The 18,478-nt window shown below is 38.7% G+C and overlaps 1 protein-coding gene across 6 annotated transcripts in view; it reads left to right on the plus strand.

The window, feature by feature from the left end:
* The window catches only part of Ubr3 (ubiquitin protein ligase E3 component n-recognin 3), a 141,206-nt gene that overhangs the window by 109,550 nt on the left and 13,178 nt on the right, over positions 1-18,478 (plus strand). For all 6 annotated transcript variants that reach the window (XM_076569615.1, XM_015988732.3, XM_076569616.1 and 3 more), the window contains 4 exons: positions 774-859; positions 4,247-4,352; positions 13,096-13,199; positions 16,531-16,655. In XM_076569615.1, the coding sequence (XP_076425730.1) occupies positions 774-859; positions 4,247-4,352; positions 13,096-13,199; positions 16,531-16,655 (421 nt within the window). The remainder of the gene's footprint in view (positions 1-773; positions 860-4,246; positions 4,353-13,095; positions 13,200-16,530; positions 16,656-18,478) is intronic.

The following is an 18,478-nucleotide window of genomic DNA, read 5'->3' on the forward strand; positions in this document are numbered from 1 at the left end:
TAACTCAATTTAATTTTTTATTTTGGTAAAATCTTTCTACTATTATTCTTTTTGAGTAAATATTTCAGTTCTGCATAGGTTTGCTTTTTGAAATATCAGTTTACTAATAGTTGCTATTTTGTAAGCTAGTAAATGCTAAATACCTTGTAATTTCAGATGTTTGTGAGCAATACTTATCCTTACCACTCTCAATAGCTGCATAATGCATTTTAATAAAACTGTAATTATAGAAATCCTTAAAAGAGACCACGATTAATTAATTATGTGTTGATCATAGTCACTTCAGTGTTGGTTTTGTTCCATGATACTAATTTCCAGATACCATCTAATCTCCAATGAATGAGAACTATTTCTTTGATAGAAAAATCGGTATGTCTTTTAATGACAGTAATTATCTACCTGGTGGCTGGCAGTTAATGTACATATTTTTTCATGTAATTTATAGATAGGCTGATGAAGTACATTGCAGGATTGTTGTTGTTAAGGCCTAGTTTGTAGTATTTGCCAAGGGCTAAGACTTTGCAACAATTACATAGTTGTATGTGTAATTTTTTTTGCAGGTATAAATTTAAACCTCTAAGTAAAGATGGATAAATTGCTACTTTTAATTTCTAAATGTAAGAAAAAAGTCATTACTGCATAAGCTGTATGTATGATTTTGCAAGTAATAAAGTTGAAGAATTTTATTGTTTAGCTTAATTGAGGTATGTCAATAAAGCAGCAGGAATCTCCCTAGCCTGTGACTAAGGTGGATTTTAATGCTTTGCTTACAGAACCAATTTGGAACTCGAATTGATTCATCGAGGAGGCAGCCTGTGCTCGGGCGGGGCAAGCACAGCTGGTAAAAGATCTTGTTTGAGTAAGTACCGGGCAGGGTTACACTGTAGAGGATTTCAGGTTGGGTCAGGTGTGAGTAAGTACCGGGCTGGGTTACATTGTAGAGGATTTCTGGTTGGGTCAGGTGTGAGTAAGTATCGGGCAGGGTTACACTGTAGAGGATCTCTGTTTAGGTCAGGTGTGAGTACCGGGCAGGGTTACACTGTAGAGGATCTCTGTTTAGGTCAGGTGTGAGTACCGGGCAGGGTTACACTGTAGAGGATTTCTGTTTGGGTCAGGTGTGAGTAAGTACCGGGCAGGGTTACATTGTAGAAGATCTCTGTTTAGGTCAGTTTTGAAACCCTAGATAGGCCAACAAAGTCTGTTCAGATAAGTTCAGTTTTCAAATGTTTGGTAGGCTGCTATTTTTAGAAGAACAATAGGGATTAGCCTTTCCTATATTATCATAGGTCAACAATATAAATGTCTAATTGGTCAGGTTTACATTAGTTCAAACTTAAAATATTATTCTCACAAATAAAAAAATTCAAGTTTTTGAAAGAAATTTTACATTGAGTTGATTAAAATATAGTTTTATAAAGATAATTATGTTTATAGATTCCTATTGTCGCTGATAATTAATGAAGATAATGTGCTGTTTTGTTTTATATTAACATATTAAAATAATGTTATTTATTTATTTATTGAAAATAAAATACTTATTTCCTTTATGTATATGCTTTTTATTATAGACATACTTCTTCAACACCATTTGTAAAGATATACTTAAGTGTAATTTGCAACCTAGACTAGGTTTTTCATGAACATGACTTTTCATGACTGTTTACTCATTGATTAGAGAATTGATGTGAATACTAGGAGTAATATTACTTAATGTCACAATATTCATTATTAGCCCCAAATTGCTAGAGTTGAAATGTTACCTAAGGTACTAGCATAGGAAATAAAACTTGTTTAAAATACATAGTACATTGAAAAATTAATTTATTTTGTTAAGTATTAAAATAATATTTAATAGCAGTAGTATTTTGAAAAGCTATCTATTAGGATGGATTTAAAAGCAAAGTACCTTAACTTTGTCCCATAAAAATATAAACATGAAATTTTGACAAAGTCATTTAACAATATTTAATGTTTATAATATGGGTATTTTATTTTGGATTATCATTTGATTTCTAGAATCAAAGATTTGGGAAGTTATTTTTGTATTAATTGTTTAATGACCTCTAATGTATGCAGTTAAACCCTCTGTGTGCGCTGTGCTGTAGTAATATGTTTTAAATGGGCAATTGTTGAGATGAAGAAAGTATAGTTTATAATATGTTTGAGTTAGTACATAGTACAGTTACATACGTTAATAGTTTGGCACTATTCTAGAAACTTGTTCTAGAGGGTTTTCAGGAAAGGAATTTCAGGGTTTTTGCACATTTTTCTTCTGAGACATTTACATTTACTCAGAGGCTTAGAATTGGTGAATTTATCCGTAATTTTGACAAGAGTGAATAAAACTCTAGGGGCATTTACCCAAGTTCTTCTTTGGCTTCCAGTTGTTATCTCTGTTTCTTACCACTTTTCTGCTCGCTCCCCCCTTGATCCTGAAGAGTGTCGTCTGCAGATGGCCATAGCAGCTCCTCGTGTAGTGTTGCTCCCAATTCCTAAGTCAGACCTCTAGGCCTCCTTATCCACCAGGGCGCCAGACACCTAGGGCACTATCTCCAGCAGTTGAGACTAGTTCCTCATTGTTAACTGGAAGACACGTTGTTGCCTGTGACTATTGTTCAGGAATTTGAAGGGTGGGGATCTTTTCGGTGTGGTGGAATCACATTTTAGTGGATATGACATTTCAACAAGGCTTTGAAAGATAAATGAGAGAATTTCTGTTGTAAATTAGGCAAAGAAGAACTTTGTATCAATATGCCTTCAATAGATGTAGGACCAAGCAAATGTAAAAAATAGTGCATAACTTTTTATTAAAAGAAAGTTGTTACTAATGTTTATTCTGCTCACTTCTTTATTAAAATGATTTGAAAGTAGATATGAAACTTCATAGATTCTGGTGACATTATAGGCTTTTAGGTTTTTCCTTGTTAGAAGTAGAAATTGTTGAAGTAGTTATTAGTAATGGAGCATTACGTGAGAGACAGTTCTCTCTCAGCAGGGAAATGAACACTCTTCTGTACCTGGAGCTGAGACTTTCTCCTTATTACTGTAGTTGAGAAGCCACAGTTTGCATCTCAGGTGGATTCCATGACTTCAGAGAGGGTAAAAACCAGACAGTAGGAATATAGCTCAAGTGGTAGAGCAGTTGCCTGGCATATTCAAGACCCTGTACCATAAAACAAGAATGGAACACAAAATTAGCCTAAACTTTAGTCAAGAAGGTAACCACTTGTTCTGACACTTTCATTTGGGAAAGTTCTAATAATTTAGATATAATTTATGATCTACAATAAATAACTTCCATCTGTGTATGCTATTTCTAACAAGCAACTTAAAATGTATAGACAACTTAAAATAGCTTAGTTACTCAAAGAATAAAGACCTGGAGGCGGGGAGATTTGCTAAAGAAGAACTTCACTGATATCTGAACTGCTAAGGATGTTGTTGTCTATAATACCCAGGCCGGGAGTTGAAGGAAGCAGAGTTCAGTTAGGAAACGACCGCAATACTGAGAAGTACAAATGGGCATAACTGCGGCATGAGATGGAGACCACTTCTGAGTGGAGAAGAAGATGGAGAAGGTGGAGCAGAAGGGCAATCTAGATTCTATTAGGAATCATTTGAGCTCTGTTCAGAGCACTGCAGAAGGGAGGGAAGTAGTTGCAGCTTGTGATGGCTGATCTTGGCTGTACTGGTTGGTTTTTGTCAACCTGACATAAACCTAGACATCGGGGAAGAGGGGATCTTAGTGAGAAATTTCCTTTGTAAGCTTTGCCAGTAGGTAATTCTGTAGGGCATTTTCTTGATTAATGATTGATGTCGCGGGCCCAGCTCATTGGAGGCAATGCCATTCCTGGGGAGGTGGTCCTAGATGCTGTATGAAAACAGACCAAGCAAACCACAGAGAGCAAGCCAGTAAGCAGTATTCTTCTATGGCTTCTGCTTCAGTTCCTGCTTCCAGGTTCATGCCTTGACTTTTCTCATTGATGGAATGTTACCTGAGAGTTGTAAGTGGACATAAACTCTTTCTTTCCCAAGGTGCTTTGGTAATGGTCTTTTGTTACAGCAATGAACACCTAAGCAAATACAGGGTGAACTTGATTAATTATAATGACTAATCAAAATAAAAGGATCATGTTTCCTTATTAAAAGTAACTGGAAGAAAAGTTACTAGAACTTTTGAGAACATTTTGTTCTGGAAGAATTGTATCAACTTTCTCATTAGTTTTTTTCCCCCCAATTTATTCAGATCAGCTGTTCCACATATTAGCCTTGCACATGCGGCTTTATACCATTGATTCTGAGTATAATCCCTGGAAAAAACTCACCCAGTTAGTAGAAGATATGAACTCACAGTAAGTATTATTGAAAGATTAAAATCAGCTAAAATCCTTCTTAGAAAAATAGTCATTAAATTTAAAAATGGTATTAAATTTCTATATGAATACATTTCCTTATGAAACATTAAGTGTATAATAAAAATTTAAAACAACTCACCACTATACTTTCTGTAAAAATTGCACAAAAGTTTCTACCAAGTGAGACAATCTTTAGAAGAATTCTGTTGGCTTTTATGCCAACAGTGAAACATTCAATGAGAGGTACAGAAAGATTGATTGCTGTTTTATGTTAAAGTTGATCAGTGCGTTCAGTCAGCCTTTCACCCTTCTTTGTAAAGTTTCACGTTAGTCTTCATCTGATGGTTTAACTGCCCCTGTGCCGGATTGTTTCTATAAAGACCTTTCTTTCTTGTATGGACTCTTTGTTGGCTCTGAAGTGCAGTTTGACAGGGTGAATGCTTGATTCTTTCCTAGTTTATCAACTTTGAAAGTTAGGACTTGGTGCTCTGGCAGCTCTCTTTGTTGACTAGGAAGTGCACTTGCTTGTTATTTTATATTAGGGTATTTGTATACATTTCATGTGTTTCATTTCAGTCATTATTTTCATTGCACAGTGTTCCTTTTAGCGAAGAGAGACTCCTAGGTTGACTTTGCACTTTTAACATATTTTCAATAGTCTTTTATAGTATCTTTTGTTTTCTGGTAGTGTTCATTTTGGACACTTTATACCTGGAACCTGCCATTTTTCTGTGTAATTCTCTTTAATGATATTTAGAAAACATGGTCTGGGTCCTCAGGGGCCTAGCACAGCTACTGGGTATTGTTTACAGGCCATTTCTGCCCGCTTGCCTCCTTAGCTGCTAGTCTGTCTGTCTACCCATCCACCCTTTCTTCCTTCCTCCCTCCCTAAGATTTATTTTGTATATGTATGTGGGTTTGAGTGAATGTAAGCTGAGTATGTGGAAGCCATAGAGGTCAGAAGAGAGTGTTGGCTTCCTGTAGGTGGGAGTTAGGGGAGGGTAGTGAGTGCCTGATGTGGGTCCTGGGAACCAAACCTGGGTCCTCTGGAAGAGCAGCCGGTACTCTTGACCATTGAGCCATCTCTCCAGCCCTGTCTTTTTTTTTTAAGGATAAAAAGTTCTTGAGTTCTTACTGGTATTTCTAATTCAGGCATATTGTAATATTGCAAAATTTTTAAGTCATAACATTTTGTCATTTTTATCTTTTTTGTTTGGCAAAAAAACTTTATTCTTGATGTTAATGTTACTGCTCATTTGCATAACTGCAGTTGTTGATTTTAAATATCACTATTACTGCTAGCCAGGTGAATTAGTTACTTTCTTCACTGCTATGACAGAATACTGGACAAAAGGAGGAAAGGGTTTATTTCAGCTCTTAGTTTACGGGCACAGCCTGTCGTGCAGACAGGAGTGGGCGGGAGCTGAAGTACATGCGCAGTCAGCAATCAGCCTGTTGGGGATCTACTTTCCCTTTCACGTCTAGGACCATGGAAAGGTGCCATGCACATTTAAGGTGGGTCTTTCCACCCCATTTAACCCAAACTAGAAACATTCTTACAGACACATCTAGAGCTTGGTTTCCTCAGTGATCTGGGTCCTGTCAAGTGGACAGTCAGCGTAAACTACCACCCGACACCCCTTTGTTCTTAGAATGTGTGTCATCAGGAGTGTATAGTACAAAAGTAGTTAAAAAACAAACTTCATAGCAGTCTTGTTTCACTATGCCATCAGCTGCATGGATAGTTCAGTTCATCTTTTTCCTCAATATCTAAAGACATTTTCTAGCCAGGCGGTGGTGACACACACCTTTAATCTCAGCACTTAGGAGGCAGAACCAGGCGGATCTCTGAGTTTGAGGATACCTAGGGCTACACAGAGAAACCCTATCTGGAAAAACCAATAAACAAACAAACAAACAAACAAATAAATAAATAACCCCCCCAAGTAAAACCTCAATAATAAAGAAAATTTAGCTCTGTCTGTCTTCTGCATCTATCCACATGACTACTTGTTGTGAGGCCTCTTATCTGTTAACTTCTAATTTCCTGTCATGCTTCTGTAGTATGGGTGCTAGGCCTTTGTGTTGTGAGTGGAAAATATGTGTCGCCCGATTCTCAGATGTCTTTTTACCTGGCTTATTTTTTGTTAAAGTTTTAAAATTAGCAATTTATTTTTCATTTTGAGTCAACAGGTTTTCTCCCATTCTATTGTTATAACACAGTTTGCCCACGCTTTCTTCTAGTACTTACATGGTTTTAACTTTTACATTAAGGGTTTCGATCTGTTTGGAATTTATTCTAGTATATGTTATCGGTATTTCACAGAATTTTATTTTATTTTTTATACTGCTGTAAAATATCATTTACCTTTACATAGTAACAAATTTAAATGGACTTAAAATTTAAAAAGGAAGAAGAGGTAAGATGCTTTTGTTATTGTCACAGAGTCCAAAGAGAACAACCAGGAGGAAAGATGGAGACTATGTTTCCATCTGTGTAATAAAGGTTGAGGGGGATGAGAAAACTAAAAGACTAATGTTTTTTCATGGAAAAAAGGAAGTAAACCAGACCCTACATGTCTCTCTAGACAGTGAGTTTATGGCAAATGAGCTTACGGAGCAGCCGGGAGCATATTCTTTCTGATAGTATCCTGAGTTAATTGGATAGTAAAAACAATATTGACTACTACCTCATACAAATTCTGTTCAGATTTACTAGTTGCTTTGATAATGCATGTAGCAAAAGAAAATTACAGATTCCAAGATCATGCTAGCATCTGATTTTGTCTCTTTAATTTTTTGTAATTTGACATTGATTCTGAATGTTTCTTTTTATTAATGACATTGACCTGTCTCTTTAAAAAAGAGCTAAGGCTAGTTATTTTATAGGTTGTTTTTTAAATTTGTTTTTGTCTAATATTTCCCAGCAATCAGATTCAGATTATAAACTTTTTGTAAAATCACCACACTGATGTGTTCTTAGTGTGTAACATCAGGATGCTTGATTTGATTTGTCCTATGACTTCATTTAGCTATGAGAGTAATTTCCAAGCTTCTCCCCTTTGGAGTTAGTTTATTCTTTGTATCTACAAAGTATCATGTAGTAAAATGCTTTGAGGCAACATCTGTGTGTGTGTGTGTGTGTGTGTGTGTGTGTGTGTGTGTGTGTGTGAGAGAGAGAGAGAGAGAGAGAGAGAGAGAGAGAGAGAGAGAGAGAGAGAGTCTCAAACATAGCAAAACTTCGTATATGTTTGTATTTAATGTTTTTAGACAAGCTTAGCAAGCTATGAGTATTTTGCACATTATAGTAAGAAAAATCAGGCTTCCTGCCATTTAGTTGTACTTTTCTTCTTTTAGCTAGACTTGGAAACTTAAGGACAAATGTGTAGTAAATACAAATGAAATCTGAGAATGCTTTAGCTTCCTCAGCCTAAAGGCTGCTCATCCAACAGAACTTCTCTAGGACTGACGTTGGTGTGCTAGAAGGCTAAAGATATAAATAGGGCTTTACTGTCCGTAATAATGCTGGGCGGTGCTCCTTTTCAAGCCCCAGAATTTAGGGAGCCTTAGGATAGTAGCAGTGCTGCAGACACTTACTCAGTACTTACTTCACAGCAGGCACTTTGCTCAATCATCACTATTAACTCTCCAACTTTGGCACATAAGAACTTTGAGGCTTAGAAAAGTTAGTCCTAGTTAGGGGCACACTGCCCATAAGAGCAGAACTAGGACTTAGCTTTAATTACTCCATGACTCCCTTTCCGTACTAGGACATTTGGGTATCTTCAGGAAAGTCTGATTGACACACCCTATCCCCATATTTACTCTCATTTTTATGGTTCACTAGGTCATTAAATTGTAACAAAAAGTTTGTTGTATAGTACATCATCTATATTTTGTATGTTTTTTATTTTTAAAATTGAAATATTTATTTTCTCACCATAACCTTTCCAACATAAACTTCTCTGTCTAATTTGGTAGATTTTTAAATATATAATTTTATTTTATACTTCTAATAGAAATTATTGCCTTTTTGTTTATAATCACTGACTTTTTTAATGGGAAAATTATTTCTGTTAACAGTATTTTATGTATTTTCTGTTATCATTCATAGAAGTAATGGTGTTATTTGCGTGTGTGTATGTGTATGTGTGTGTGTGAAGCATGTGTCTGTGAAGCGTGTGTGTGTGTGTGTGTGTGTGTGTATGTGTGTGTGAAGCATGTGTGTGCAGATATATGTGCATGCCTATGGAGACCAGAGAACAAACTCAGGTATTATTCCTCAGGTACCTTCCGTGTAGGATTTGTTTTGTTTCAGACAAGGTCTCTCCCTGGCCTGAGGCTTGCTGCTGGCTGGTTAGCCCTGGGGACCTGTCTTTTGTGCCTTCCCAGGGCTGGAATTACGGGCATATACCACTGCACTTGTGTTCTTTCCACGGGCGAGTTTTGCCACCTGAGCTCTCTCCCCCAGCAGGCTCTCCTTTAGAGTTTAGGTTTAAATGACTTCCTAAAAATGCTGGGATAAAAGCCTTTTTTGTTGTTTGAGAATTTCATCGAGTATGACATTTTGGATAAAAAAAAAAAAAAAGAATCCCTCTTTCTCTCTCATTCCAATTTCTCCCCTATGACTTTTTTCCCTCCCAACTTCATACAATCCCCCTCCCTTAGTGATGCCTGTATGTGCATGTGTATAAGACCATCTGCTGGACATGTTGTAGCTTCTCAAGGCCTGCATCTCTGAAGAGAACTGATCCTCCCTGCCCCAGTAGCCATCAGTTACCAATAACTCCTCAGCTAGGGGTGGGGCTTGATGAACTCCCTTCTCCACTTCAGGGATTATGGTTGGCTTGATCTTCGGGTCTTGTACACAGAGTTACAGCCGCTGAGTTTCTGGTCAGTGGTGCTGTGGTGACTCCACTGCCTCTGTGATGCCCACTACCTCTTTCTTTCTCTTACGTTCTCTCTGCCCCTCTTCCATGATGATCCCTGAGCCTTAGAGAGAGGGAATGTGGTAGAGCTGTACAATTCAGAGGTGGGCACACCAGTCATTTGTTCTCTGCACCTTGATAAGGTGCTGGTGTCTGTATCAGTCACCATTTCCTGTAAAAAGAAGCTTCTCTGGTAAGGGAACCAAACCTGGATCCTCTACAAGAGCAGTAGTAGCTCTCTACTGAACTATCTTTCCAGTCCTCCTTTTATATTTTGAAAGGATAATATAAGTGCAGTGTAGCCAAGGCTGTCCTTGAACTAATGGATCTCCTGTGGTAGCCACTGAGTACTAGGATTATAAGGCATGTACTATTTTGCCTGGCTATATGGTCTTTGTGAATTGTGTATTCAGGATCCCTGTTCTTTTGTTGGTGTCTTGTTTTTTATTGTTTGTTTGGTTTTTTGAGATAGGGTTTTCTTGTGTAGCTCTGACTGTCCTGGAACTCACTATGTAGACCAGGCTGGCCTCGAACTCAGAGATCCACCTGCCTCTGCCTCTTGAGTGCTGGGATTAAAGGTGTGCACCACCATCACACAGCTAACATCTTTTTGTTTGTTTTGCTTCTCTTTTTTTTTATTTAAATTTTTTAAATTCACTTTACATACCAACCACAGATCCCCCTCTTATCCCTTCTCCTGCTCCCTACACCCCCACCTAATAACCCCACCCCCACCTCTCATCCCCTCCTCTAAAAGGGTAAGTTCTCCCATGGAGGGACAGCAAAGCCTGATACATTCAGTTGAGGCAGGACCAAGTCCCTCCCCACCTCAAGGGTGAGCAAGGTGTCTGACCATAGGTAATGGGATCCAGAAAGCCAGCTCATGCACCAGGGATAGATCCTGATCACACTGCCAGGGGCCCCTCAAACAGACCCAGTTGCACAACTATCTCCTGTATGCAGAGGGTCCTAGTCTGGTCCCATGCAGGTTCCACAGCTGCTGGTCTAAAATTCATGAGTTCCTGTGAGCTTGGTTCAATTGTCTCTGTAGATTTCTCCATTATGATCTTGACAACCCCTTCCCCCTTGCTTATATAATCCCTCTTCCCTCTCTTTGACTGGACTCCTAGAGCTCAGCCTGGTGCTTGGTTGTGGATCTCTGCATCTGCTTCCACCAGTTACTAGATGAAGGCTTTATGATGACAGTTAGGGTATTCACCAATCTGATTACCAGGGTAGGCCAGTTCAGGCACCCTCTCCACTATTGCTTGTAGTCTAATCTGGGGTCATCTGTGGTGGTATTATGTTCCCCAAAATATTATGTACCCTAATAAACTTATCTTGGGTCAGAGACAGAATAGCCACTAGATACAAAGGCTAGAAAATGGTGGCACTCACGCCTTTAATCTTAGCATCCCAGAGGCAGAAATCCCTCTGGATCTCTGTGAGTTCATGGCCACACTGGAAACAGCCAGGCATGGTGACTCACGCCTTTAATCCCAGGGGGAGAGGCAGAAAGCAGAAAGATATATAAGGCGTGAGGACCAGAAACTAGAAGCTTTTAGCTGGTTAAGGTTTCGGGCCTTGGAGCAGCACAGTTCAGCTGAGATTCATTCTGGATAAGGACTCAGAGGCTTCCAGTCTGAGGAAACAGGATCAGCTGAGGAACTGGTGAGGTGAGGTGGCTGTGGCCTGTTCTGTCTCCTTGATCTTCCAGCGTTAACCCCAATACCTGGCTCAGGTTTGATTTTTTTAATAGGAACTTTTAAGATTCGTGCTACAGTCATCCTTGTGGATTTCTGGGAATTTCCCTAGCAACAGGTTTCTCCCTTACCCCATGATATCTCCCTCTATCAAGATATCTCCTTCATTGCTCTCCCAGTCCATCCCTCCCCAGCTCGACCATCCCTTTCCCTCATGTTCTCATCCCCATTTCCTACCCTCTATCACCCCCCCTCATCCCCAGTTTACTCATGAAGTGCTCTGTTTCCCCTACCCAAGGTGATTCCTACGTCCCTCTTAGGGTCCTCCTTGGTTCCTAGCTTCTCTGGAACTGTGGGTTGTAGTCTCATTATCCTTTGCTTTACATCTAGTATCCACTTATTTTTTAAAGTATCTGAATAATTCTTTATGGTTTAACATTGAATTTTATTTTGTCACAGTTGGGCTGAAAGGTACATGTCAGGGTCTGGTTTATGTTGTTTTTTCTTCATAGTTATTGAAAAATTTCCCAAAAGTATATTTACCTTTTGACTTTATAATTACTTTGCTCAGCATTTAGAAAATTGAAATTTTTATGGTACAAATTAATGGTCTTTATCTTTTTTTTTAATGCTTTTATACTTTTAAATCCCCATTCCATCTAAGATCTGTTGATTACTTTAATAACCAGTAGTCTGTTCCCAGTCTTAAGATTTATTGTATTTATCTATATTTTTTCTTAGAGTCTTCTCATGGGATTATATATAATGTTTAATATATTATATAAATATATGTACATACAACTTGGAATTAATTTTTATCTGCACTATCAGGAAAGATAAAAATAATTGCAAGTAATTGTATTCAAGTGTGCTAAAGTAAAGGTCAATGAGATGAGGACTTAGAATGTCCACTCAACTTTGTAAGAGATCATTATTGATCATATGGAAAATTATTTCCATGAGAGATTTGGTAATGAAATGGTGCTCTCCCTCCTTCCTTCCCCGGTTTGAGTTTTATGAAGTTGGGGTCAAGGAGCATAGCAAACTGGGGAGACCACATAATAGGAGCCATGGACTTAGAGAGGAAGACAAGTATGGTATATGAAGAGATATTTGTCGGGAATAGAGAAATTCAAAGAGCTGTCTTTCATAAAATTCATAGGAGCATGAACTGACTTATCCAGCTGTTTGTCCAGTGCCTGGCACATAGTAGGAACCAGCACTTACTGAGTACTTTGCTGAGTAACAGAGCCTAATCATAGGCTTAAGCAGCATATAGTTCAAGCCTAGACAGAAATATAGGTTCAGAATTTAGTCAGTTTTGGAAGTTTGAGCTTTACTGTTTTATTAAAATTTAAACCTATAATAAAAATGATTAACTCTGTAGTATTAAGGCTATACTCACTGATAGAGTATAGTTTCTTAGATATGTATGAGCACTGAGTTCAATTCCAGACAGACAGACAGACAGACAGACACCCTCCCTCCCTCCTTCCTCCCTCCCTCCCAAAAGGACATTCTTTAGTGTGAGCTCTGCTTTGAGGTCTGTGTTTTCATAGCACTGTGCATCTCTAGGTCGGATACATTCTCTTTTGTAGTGTGTAAGATGTTCTGCTTTGGTTATCCTGTGCTGAAACTACAAATGTTATGGCTTTTGTTAGAATTTGTGTCAGGAATAAAGTTTCAACAGTTTTTCATGAGACTATTAAGCAGAGCAGATTTCTGCTTCCTTGTAAGGTGAGCACTTCCCTTCAGCTGGTTGTGATGGTGTCTGACCTGCCTCTTCTGTCTGGGTTTCTTGTGTTCTGTTCAATGCCTTGCTTAGTTTCTGTAGAGGGATCCAAAAGACTCAGTGTTATGTTAATGCAGCTCAGAGGTTTACTTGGTAAGGCTTAATAAAATTCTTGTGTAGTGTTTTCAAATTAGAAAAAGGAAATGTATGCATTACTAAAATGATCAAATTATTAGTGAAACAAAGTATGGCTTTTGAATACTTCTGTTAAGATTTCTTTCTTTTTATTTCTGTTTTGTAGACATATGTGTTAGATATGAAATGAATTAGAAAGATATGTACTACACTAGAATGTGACCATGAAAATTTTCTTTTAGGCTGGGGAATGAAGAACAGCAGCCTGAAGTTCCAATCCTTTATCATGATGTGACATCCCTTCTGCTCATCCAGATCTTAATGATGCCACAACCCTTACGCAAAGGTAGTTCTTTAAAATTCAGACTGTCAGATTACATTTGGGGTATTCTGGAGATTATAGGGACAAAAAGGACACCCAGGTTGTTAGAATGACTGAGAATGATGCAGAAAAGCCTTGACTAAGCAGTTCGGACCAACCCTTGTGTGGACTGGACTCCAGCTGAATGTAACAGAGAGAGCAAGCTCAGCACCACTGGGCACTTCGCTCTGCCTACCTCCACTGTCCTTCACTGCAGATGGAGCGAGACAAAGTGCCTGTGCTTCTGCTGCCTTGCTAGGAGGAACTCTTCCTCAAACTGTGAACTACGTAAATACCTTTCTTTCTTTAAAAAAAAAAATAAAAGAAAGAAAATTTTTATGATAAATAGCATTTTATTAGTAGCATATTTTAATCACAGTCAAGAAGTGTGAGAGAGAAATAAAGGTGCCTTTTTTTTTGACTTATGAGTTTATTCTTTATTGCAGAGGCAGGCGGATCTCTGTGAGTTCGAGGCCAGCCTGGTCTACAAAGTGAGTTCCAGCAAAGGCGCAAAACTACACAGAGAAACCCTGTCTCGAAAAACCAAAAAAAAAAAAAAAAAAAAAAATGTGATGGCCTAGCATTTAGAACAGTAGTGGCATTAGAACAGTCGATGAACAGCTTCATTCATTATTATTAAATTTATAGTATTATTTATTATATTAGTATTAAATTAAATATTAAATGAGCAACATTTAATTATTGCTCCATAGTTTTCATAGATTTTAAAGCATTTAAAATATTTTGTCAGCTAATTAACTTTCTTTTGTTTTGAAAGATTAGTTTATTGTTTTGTTTTGAGGTGAGGTATCATTATATAGTCCTTTCTTGTCTGGAACTTTCTGTGTAGACTAGGTTGGCCTGGAACTCATAGAGATTCCCGTGCTTCTGCCTCTTGAGTGCTGGGATTAATGGTGTGCACCACCATGCCTCGCCCTGTTTTGCTGTTCTAAGTTACAGTGCAATGTGGGTATAAAAAGGCTTTCTCCCCATGGAAGACATTTCAGTTTTAATAAAATAAACCTAGGGGTAAGAAGTGACCATCTATTTTAAATTAGACAAATTACAATATTTTATGTAAATTATATTTGTTAAAGGATAAAATAATGTCATTAATATGCAAACCACATTCATAGCAGCTCTGTGAATTTTTATTTAATTTTTTGTTTTTAGGTTTTTTTTTTTTTTTTTGGAGACAGGGTTTCTCTCTCTAAGATAGTAGCCTTACTATCCCAGAACTCACTCTGTAGACCAGGCTGGCCTTGAACTCACAGAGATCCATCTGTGTCTGCTTCTTGAGTGCTGGGATTAAAGGCGTGCGCCAATACACTGGACCTTTCATAGCTTCTTTAGACGAGAGCTTTTAAATCTGTGGTTCTAGACTTTAATGTGGACTTTGATGAAACTATGAATCTTCTAAAACTGTCTGGAAAAGTTTGGTTGTGTATACATACATTTTCTGAGCAGTTCCATAGTTCTTACCCAGTTTAAAAGGATATTGAAGAATTCTCCTGAAGATTTCTGGCCATAGACAAAGAAATAGTTCTATAATAAAGACTAGAAGTAAGAGATTGTGTTTTCAGTTATAGAAGCAACAGATTATAGTGGAGTAAGTTGTGAGAGGTGAGAAAACAAAGCAGAGAATTGGTGAAGGCGGTGGTGGACGAGGAGGGTAGTTACTCTGTTTACAGGACAGGCACGTGGTGAGCACCTTGAAATGTTGGGGTTTTTCTCCTTTCTTCACCTGCTCACTCCCCACGTTCCAGCCTTTCTTTTAGACAGCCCTTTCCTTTTCCCTCCATTGGCACTCACGTTGTCACTGTGTTTTTTGTAGGCTCTGAGTTCCTCCAGGGTTGTATATCCCTGTTGTTGTTTGGTCTGTATTCATCTCTGAACAGTGTTTCCTTGTTTAAAGTCCCTGAAAGACGTTGATTTCCAATGTAGCAATATTTCATCAATTGATAATTATGAAGTTATTTATGCAAATGAGTGTGAAAACTTGAGCTACAGTTGTTTAAAAACTGTCAGGTTAAGGATTTTTTAAAAAATGACTAAAAATTGGAAATAAGACTTTTTTCTTCCTTTTCTTTTCTTCTTTCTTTTGGTTTTTGTCTGTTTGTTTTTCAAGACAGGGCCTATATATCCCTGGTTGTTCTGGAACTCTCTCTGTAGACCAAGCTGGCCTTGAACTCAGAGATCTACCTGCCTCTGCCTCCCAAATGCTGGGATCAAGGGCGTGCGTCATACCCGTTGAAATAAGACTTTTCTATAACAAAAGGCTAAAGTACTGTTTATAGTAAGTGTTGCTTCTCTTGGTGGCTTACTTTTTAATTTTAAAAAAAGTTTATTATGAGAAGAAATTGTACTTAAGTAGTGTCTGAATGGCTTCCCGGTTAAGATCTCTTTATTGGCTGCTGAGTGTCTCCCTAAATTTGGCTACACTGGCTGGTTATTGAACCCGTATCTCCCTCCTCTACAACCCAGTGTTGGTGGACAGATGTGCCTGGCTTATAATGGATTTAGGGGATGTAACTCAGGACCTCATGTTTGTGTACCAAGAACCTTACTGACTGATCTGCTTCCCCAGGTCCATCTTTTTTCTTTTTCTTAAGGCAAGGTCATTAATTGCTCAGGCTGGCCTTGGGCTTACTCGACAGGCAGGGCAGGCCTGGAACTTGCAATCCTTTTGTCTCAAACTCTCGAGTAGCTGGGATCATAGCTCTGCTCTACCAGGCCCAGAGGAGAGCACCTTCTAGAAGACACTGCTTCTCAGTGACACAGCCTGTAGAGATGTATTTCGTAATTTCATAGTAGAGGTGCTTTCTTAATTTTGGGATTTGTTGGGAAGTGTGATGGGTGATTAGGGCTGCCAATTTGATTGAATTTTAAGAACTGCCTAGCAGACATAGTGAGAGCCTGTCTGTAGGAGATTAGGGAGTTACAATTTGGCTGTGTCTGTGTAGGTGTTTCTTGGGAGGAGAAAGCAGTCCTGAGTGTGGGTGGTAGTATCCCACAGGCTGGGTGCCAATGGGAAAAGAGAAGCCGGGGAAAGCTGCTGAGAGTCCAGCAGTGTGCTCTCCTGTCATCCTGACTTAGGCTACAGTAGATCTTTCGTCCTTTAAGGTATTTATGTCAGGAATTTTGGTCACAGCAACAATAAAAACAATAGAAGAAATACAGCACATTATAATTTCATTTTATTAACCACACAAAGGCTGAAAATTAGACATGCAGGGAAAGGTATAGACATGTGAAATTTTCTTGGGTTCAAAATGTCTGCATTGCAAACCAACAGTGTGTTGTCTTCCTGTTGCAGAGCACTTCACCTGCATTGTGAAGGTCCTCTTCACCCTGCTGTACACACAGGCGCTGGCAGCACTTTCAGTCAAGGGCAGCGAGGAAGATCGGTCGGCCTGGAAACACGCTGGAACTCTTAGAAAGGTTGTCTTCCCTGAATTCCATCTCACTTAGTAGTTGGGGATGCAAGATCATGAGAGTATATATTTCATGTGTGTGTGTGTGTGTGTGTGTGTGTGTGTGTGTGTGCGTGTGGATTTTTTTGTTTTGCTTTTGTGGTGCTGGGGGTTTCAGGCCTCCTGAATACTCTACCACTCAGCTAGCTACAGCCTAGTCCAAGAGTGATTGTTTGAGAGACAAAAATCAATTAAAAATTGTTTTATGTAGAAATGGAACACCTATGGGGCAAAAAAGAAAGAAAAAAAGAAAGAAAATGTTTGATTGTATGTCTTAAAGGGTTACTATTGCTATGATAAAATGTAATGACCAAAAGCAACTTGGAGAAGAAGTGTTGATTTGGTGTATGTGTCCTGAGTCACAGTCCACTGAAGGGAGCCAATGGGAACAGGAGGCAGGAGCTGGTGGGGAGGCCGTGGAGGGTGCTGCGCGCTGGCTTGCTCCTCATGGCGTTGCTAAGCCTGCTTTGTTATGTTTTATTTTTCTTAGAACCCAGGACCAGGACAGGGCTGTCTCCACCCACAATTGACTGGACCCTCCCTATCAATCACTAATCAAGAACATGCATTACAGGCTTGCCTGCCTGCAGCCTGATCTTATGGAGGCATTTCCTCAGTTGAGGTTCCTTCCTCTCAGATGACTTTATCTTGTGTCAAGCTGACAAAAATCTAGCCAGGACACTGTACTGTTGGGCTTTCTGTGTCTTGGCCTCTATCAACTTAAATTTAACAGTTTTATCTTGATTTTGTAGTAAGCCTTAAACCTAGAGAAGTTATTTTAAAATTGTGCCAGTTTAAATTCTATCTCGTTTCAAAAGAGCTACATCCACTTATAAGTGCATGAAATATATTGAATGTGACCTTCACTTTTCTATTAGTTCACTCCCAAATCACTTATGTGCACTAAAATTTGACATCGTATACCATAAAGTGCATTGTGCTTTAATTTGGGATATTGGTCAGTTGACCATCAAACTGAAGTAGTATGTCAGACTGCCTTTGAGGACAAAGAATTGAAAACTGTCTGAGCCTCAGCTTTCTTAACATGCTGGACTGTATGATTTATTAAAGGCACCTGCCAGTATTCCTAGCAAGGGGAAATTGGAGGCAGCAGGATTACAAGTTCAAGCCAGTATGGGCCAGCCTGGTTCATATAAGGAGCCTGGGCCAGCTTGGAGTACTCTCAAAACAAACAAGAGAGAGAATCTTGGTTTTTTTTTTTTTTTTTTTTTTTGTTTTTTTTTTTGTTTTTTTTGGTTTTTTGAGACAGGGTTTCTCTGTGTAGCTTTGCGCCTTTCCTGGAACTCACTTGGTAGCCCAGGCTGGCCTCGAACTCACAGAGATCCGCCTGGCTCTGCCTCCCGAGTGCTGGGATTAAAGGCATGCGCCACCACCGCCCGGCCGAGAGAGAATCTTTATAGCAGAATTTCTTAATGTAGACCTTTGAATAATTTTTGTTGTTTGTTGAAAATACCCTCCATAGGTTATCTAATCTCAAGTGGTTAGCCCTAAATACATGTACATATGCACAATACTAAGTGAACCCAGAAACTGCATGCGCGCGCGCGCACACACACACACACACACACACACACACACTAATTAAAGAAGAGGTTGTGAATTTGAGAATGAGTAGGGGTACATGGAAAAAGTTAGATGAGGAAGAGGGAGAGTGAAAATTATGTAAATTAAATACAGTGTAAAATTCTCAAATTTCCAATGCTGCTCCAGTAAGAATTGTCAGTGCAAACCATCAAGCATTACATCATGTAAACTTTCTAGTGTGATGTA

Source organism: Peromyscus maniculatus, chromosome 4, assembly GCF_049852395.1.
Source record: "Peromyscus maniculatus bairdii isolate BWxNUB_F1_BW_parent chromosome 4, HU_Pman_BW_mat_3.1, whole genome shotgun sequence".
Classification (NCBI taxonomy): Eukaryota; Metazoa; Chordata; class Mammalia; order Rodentia; family Cricetidae; genus Peromyscus; species Peromyscus maniculatus.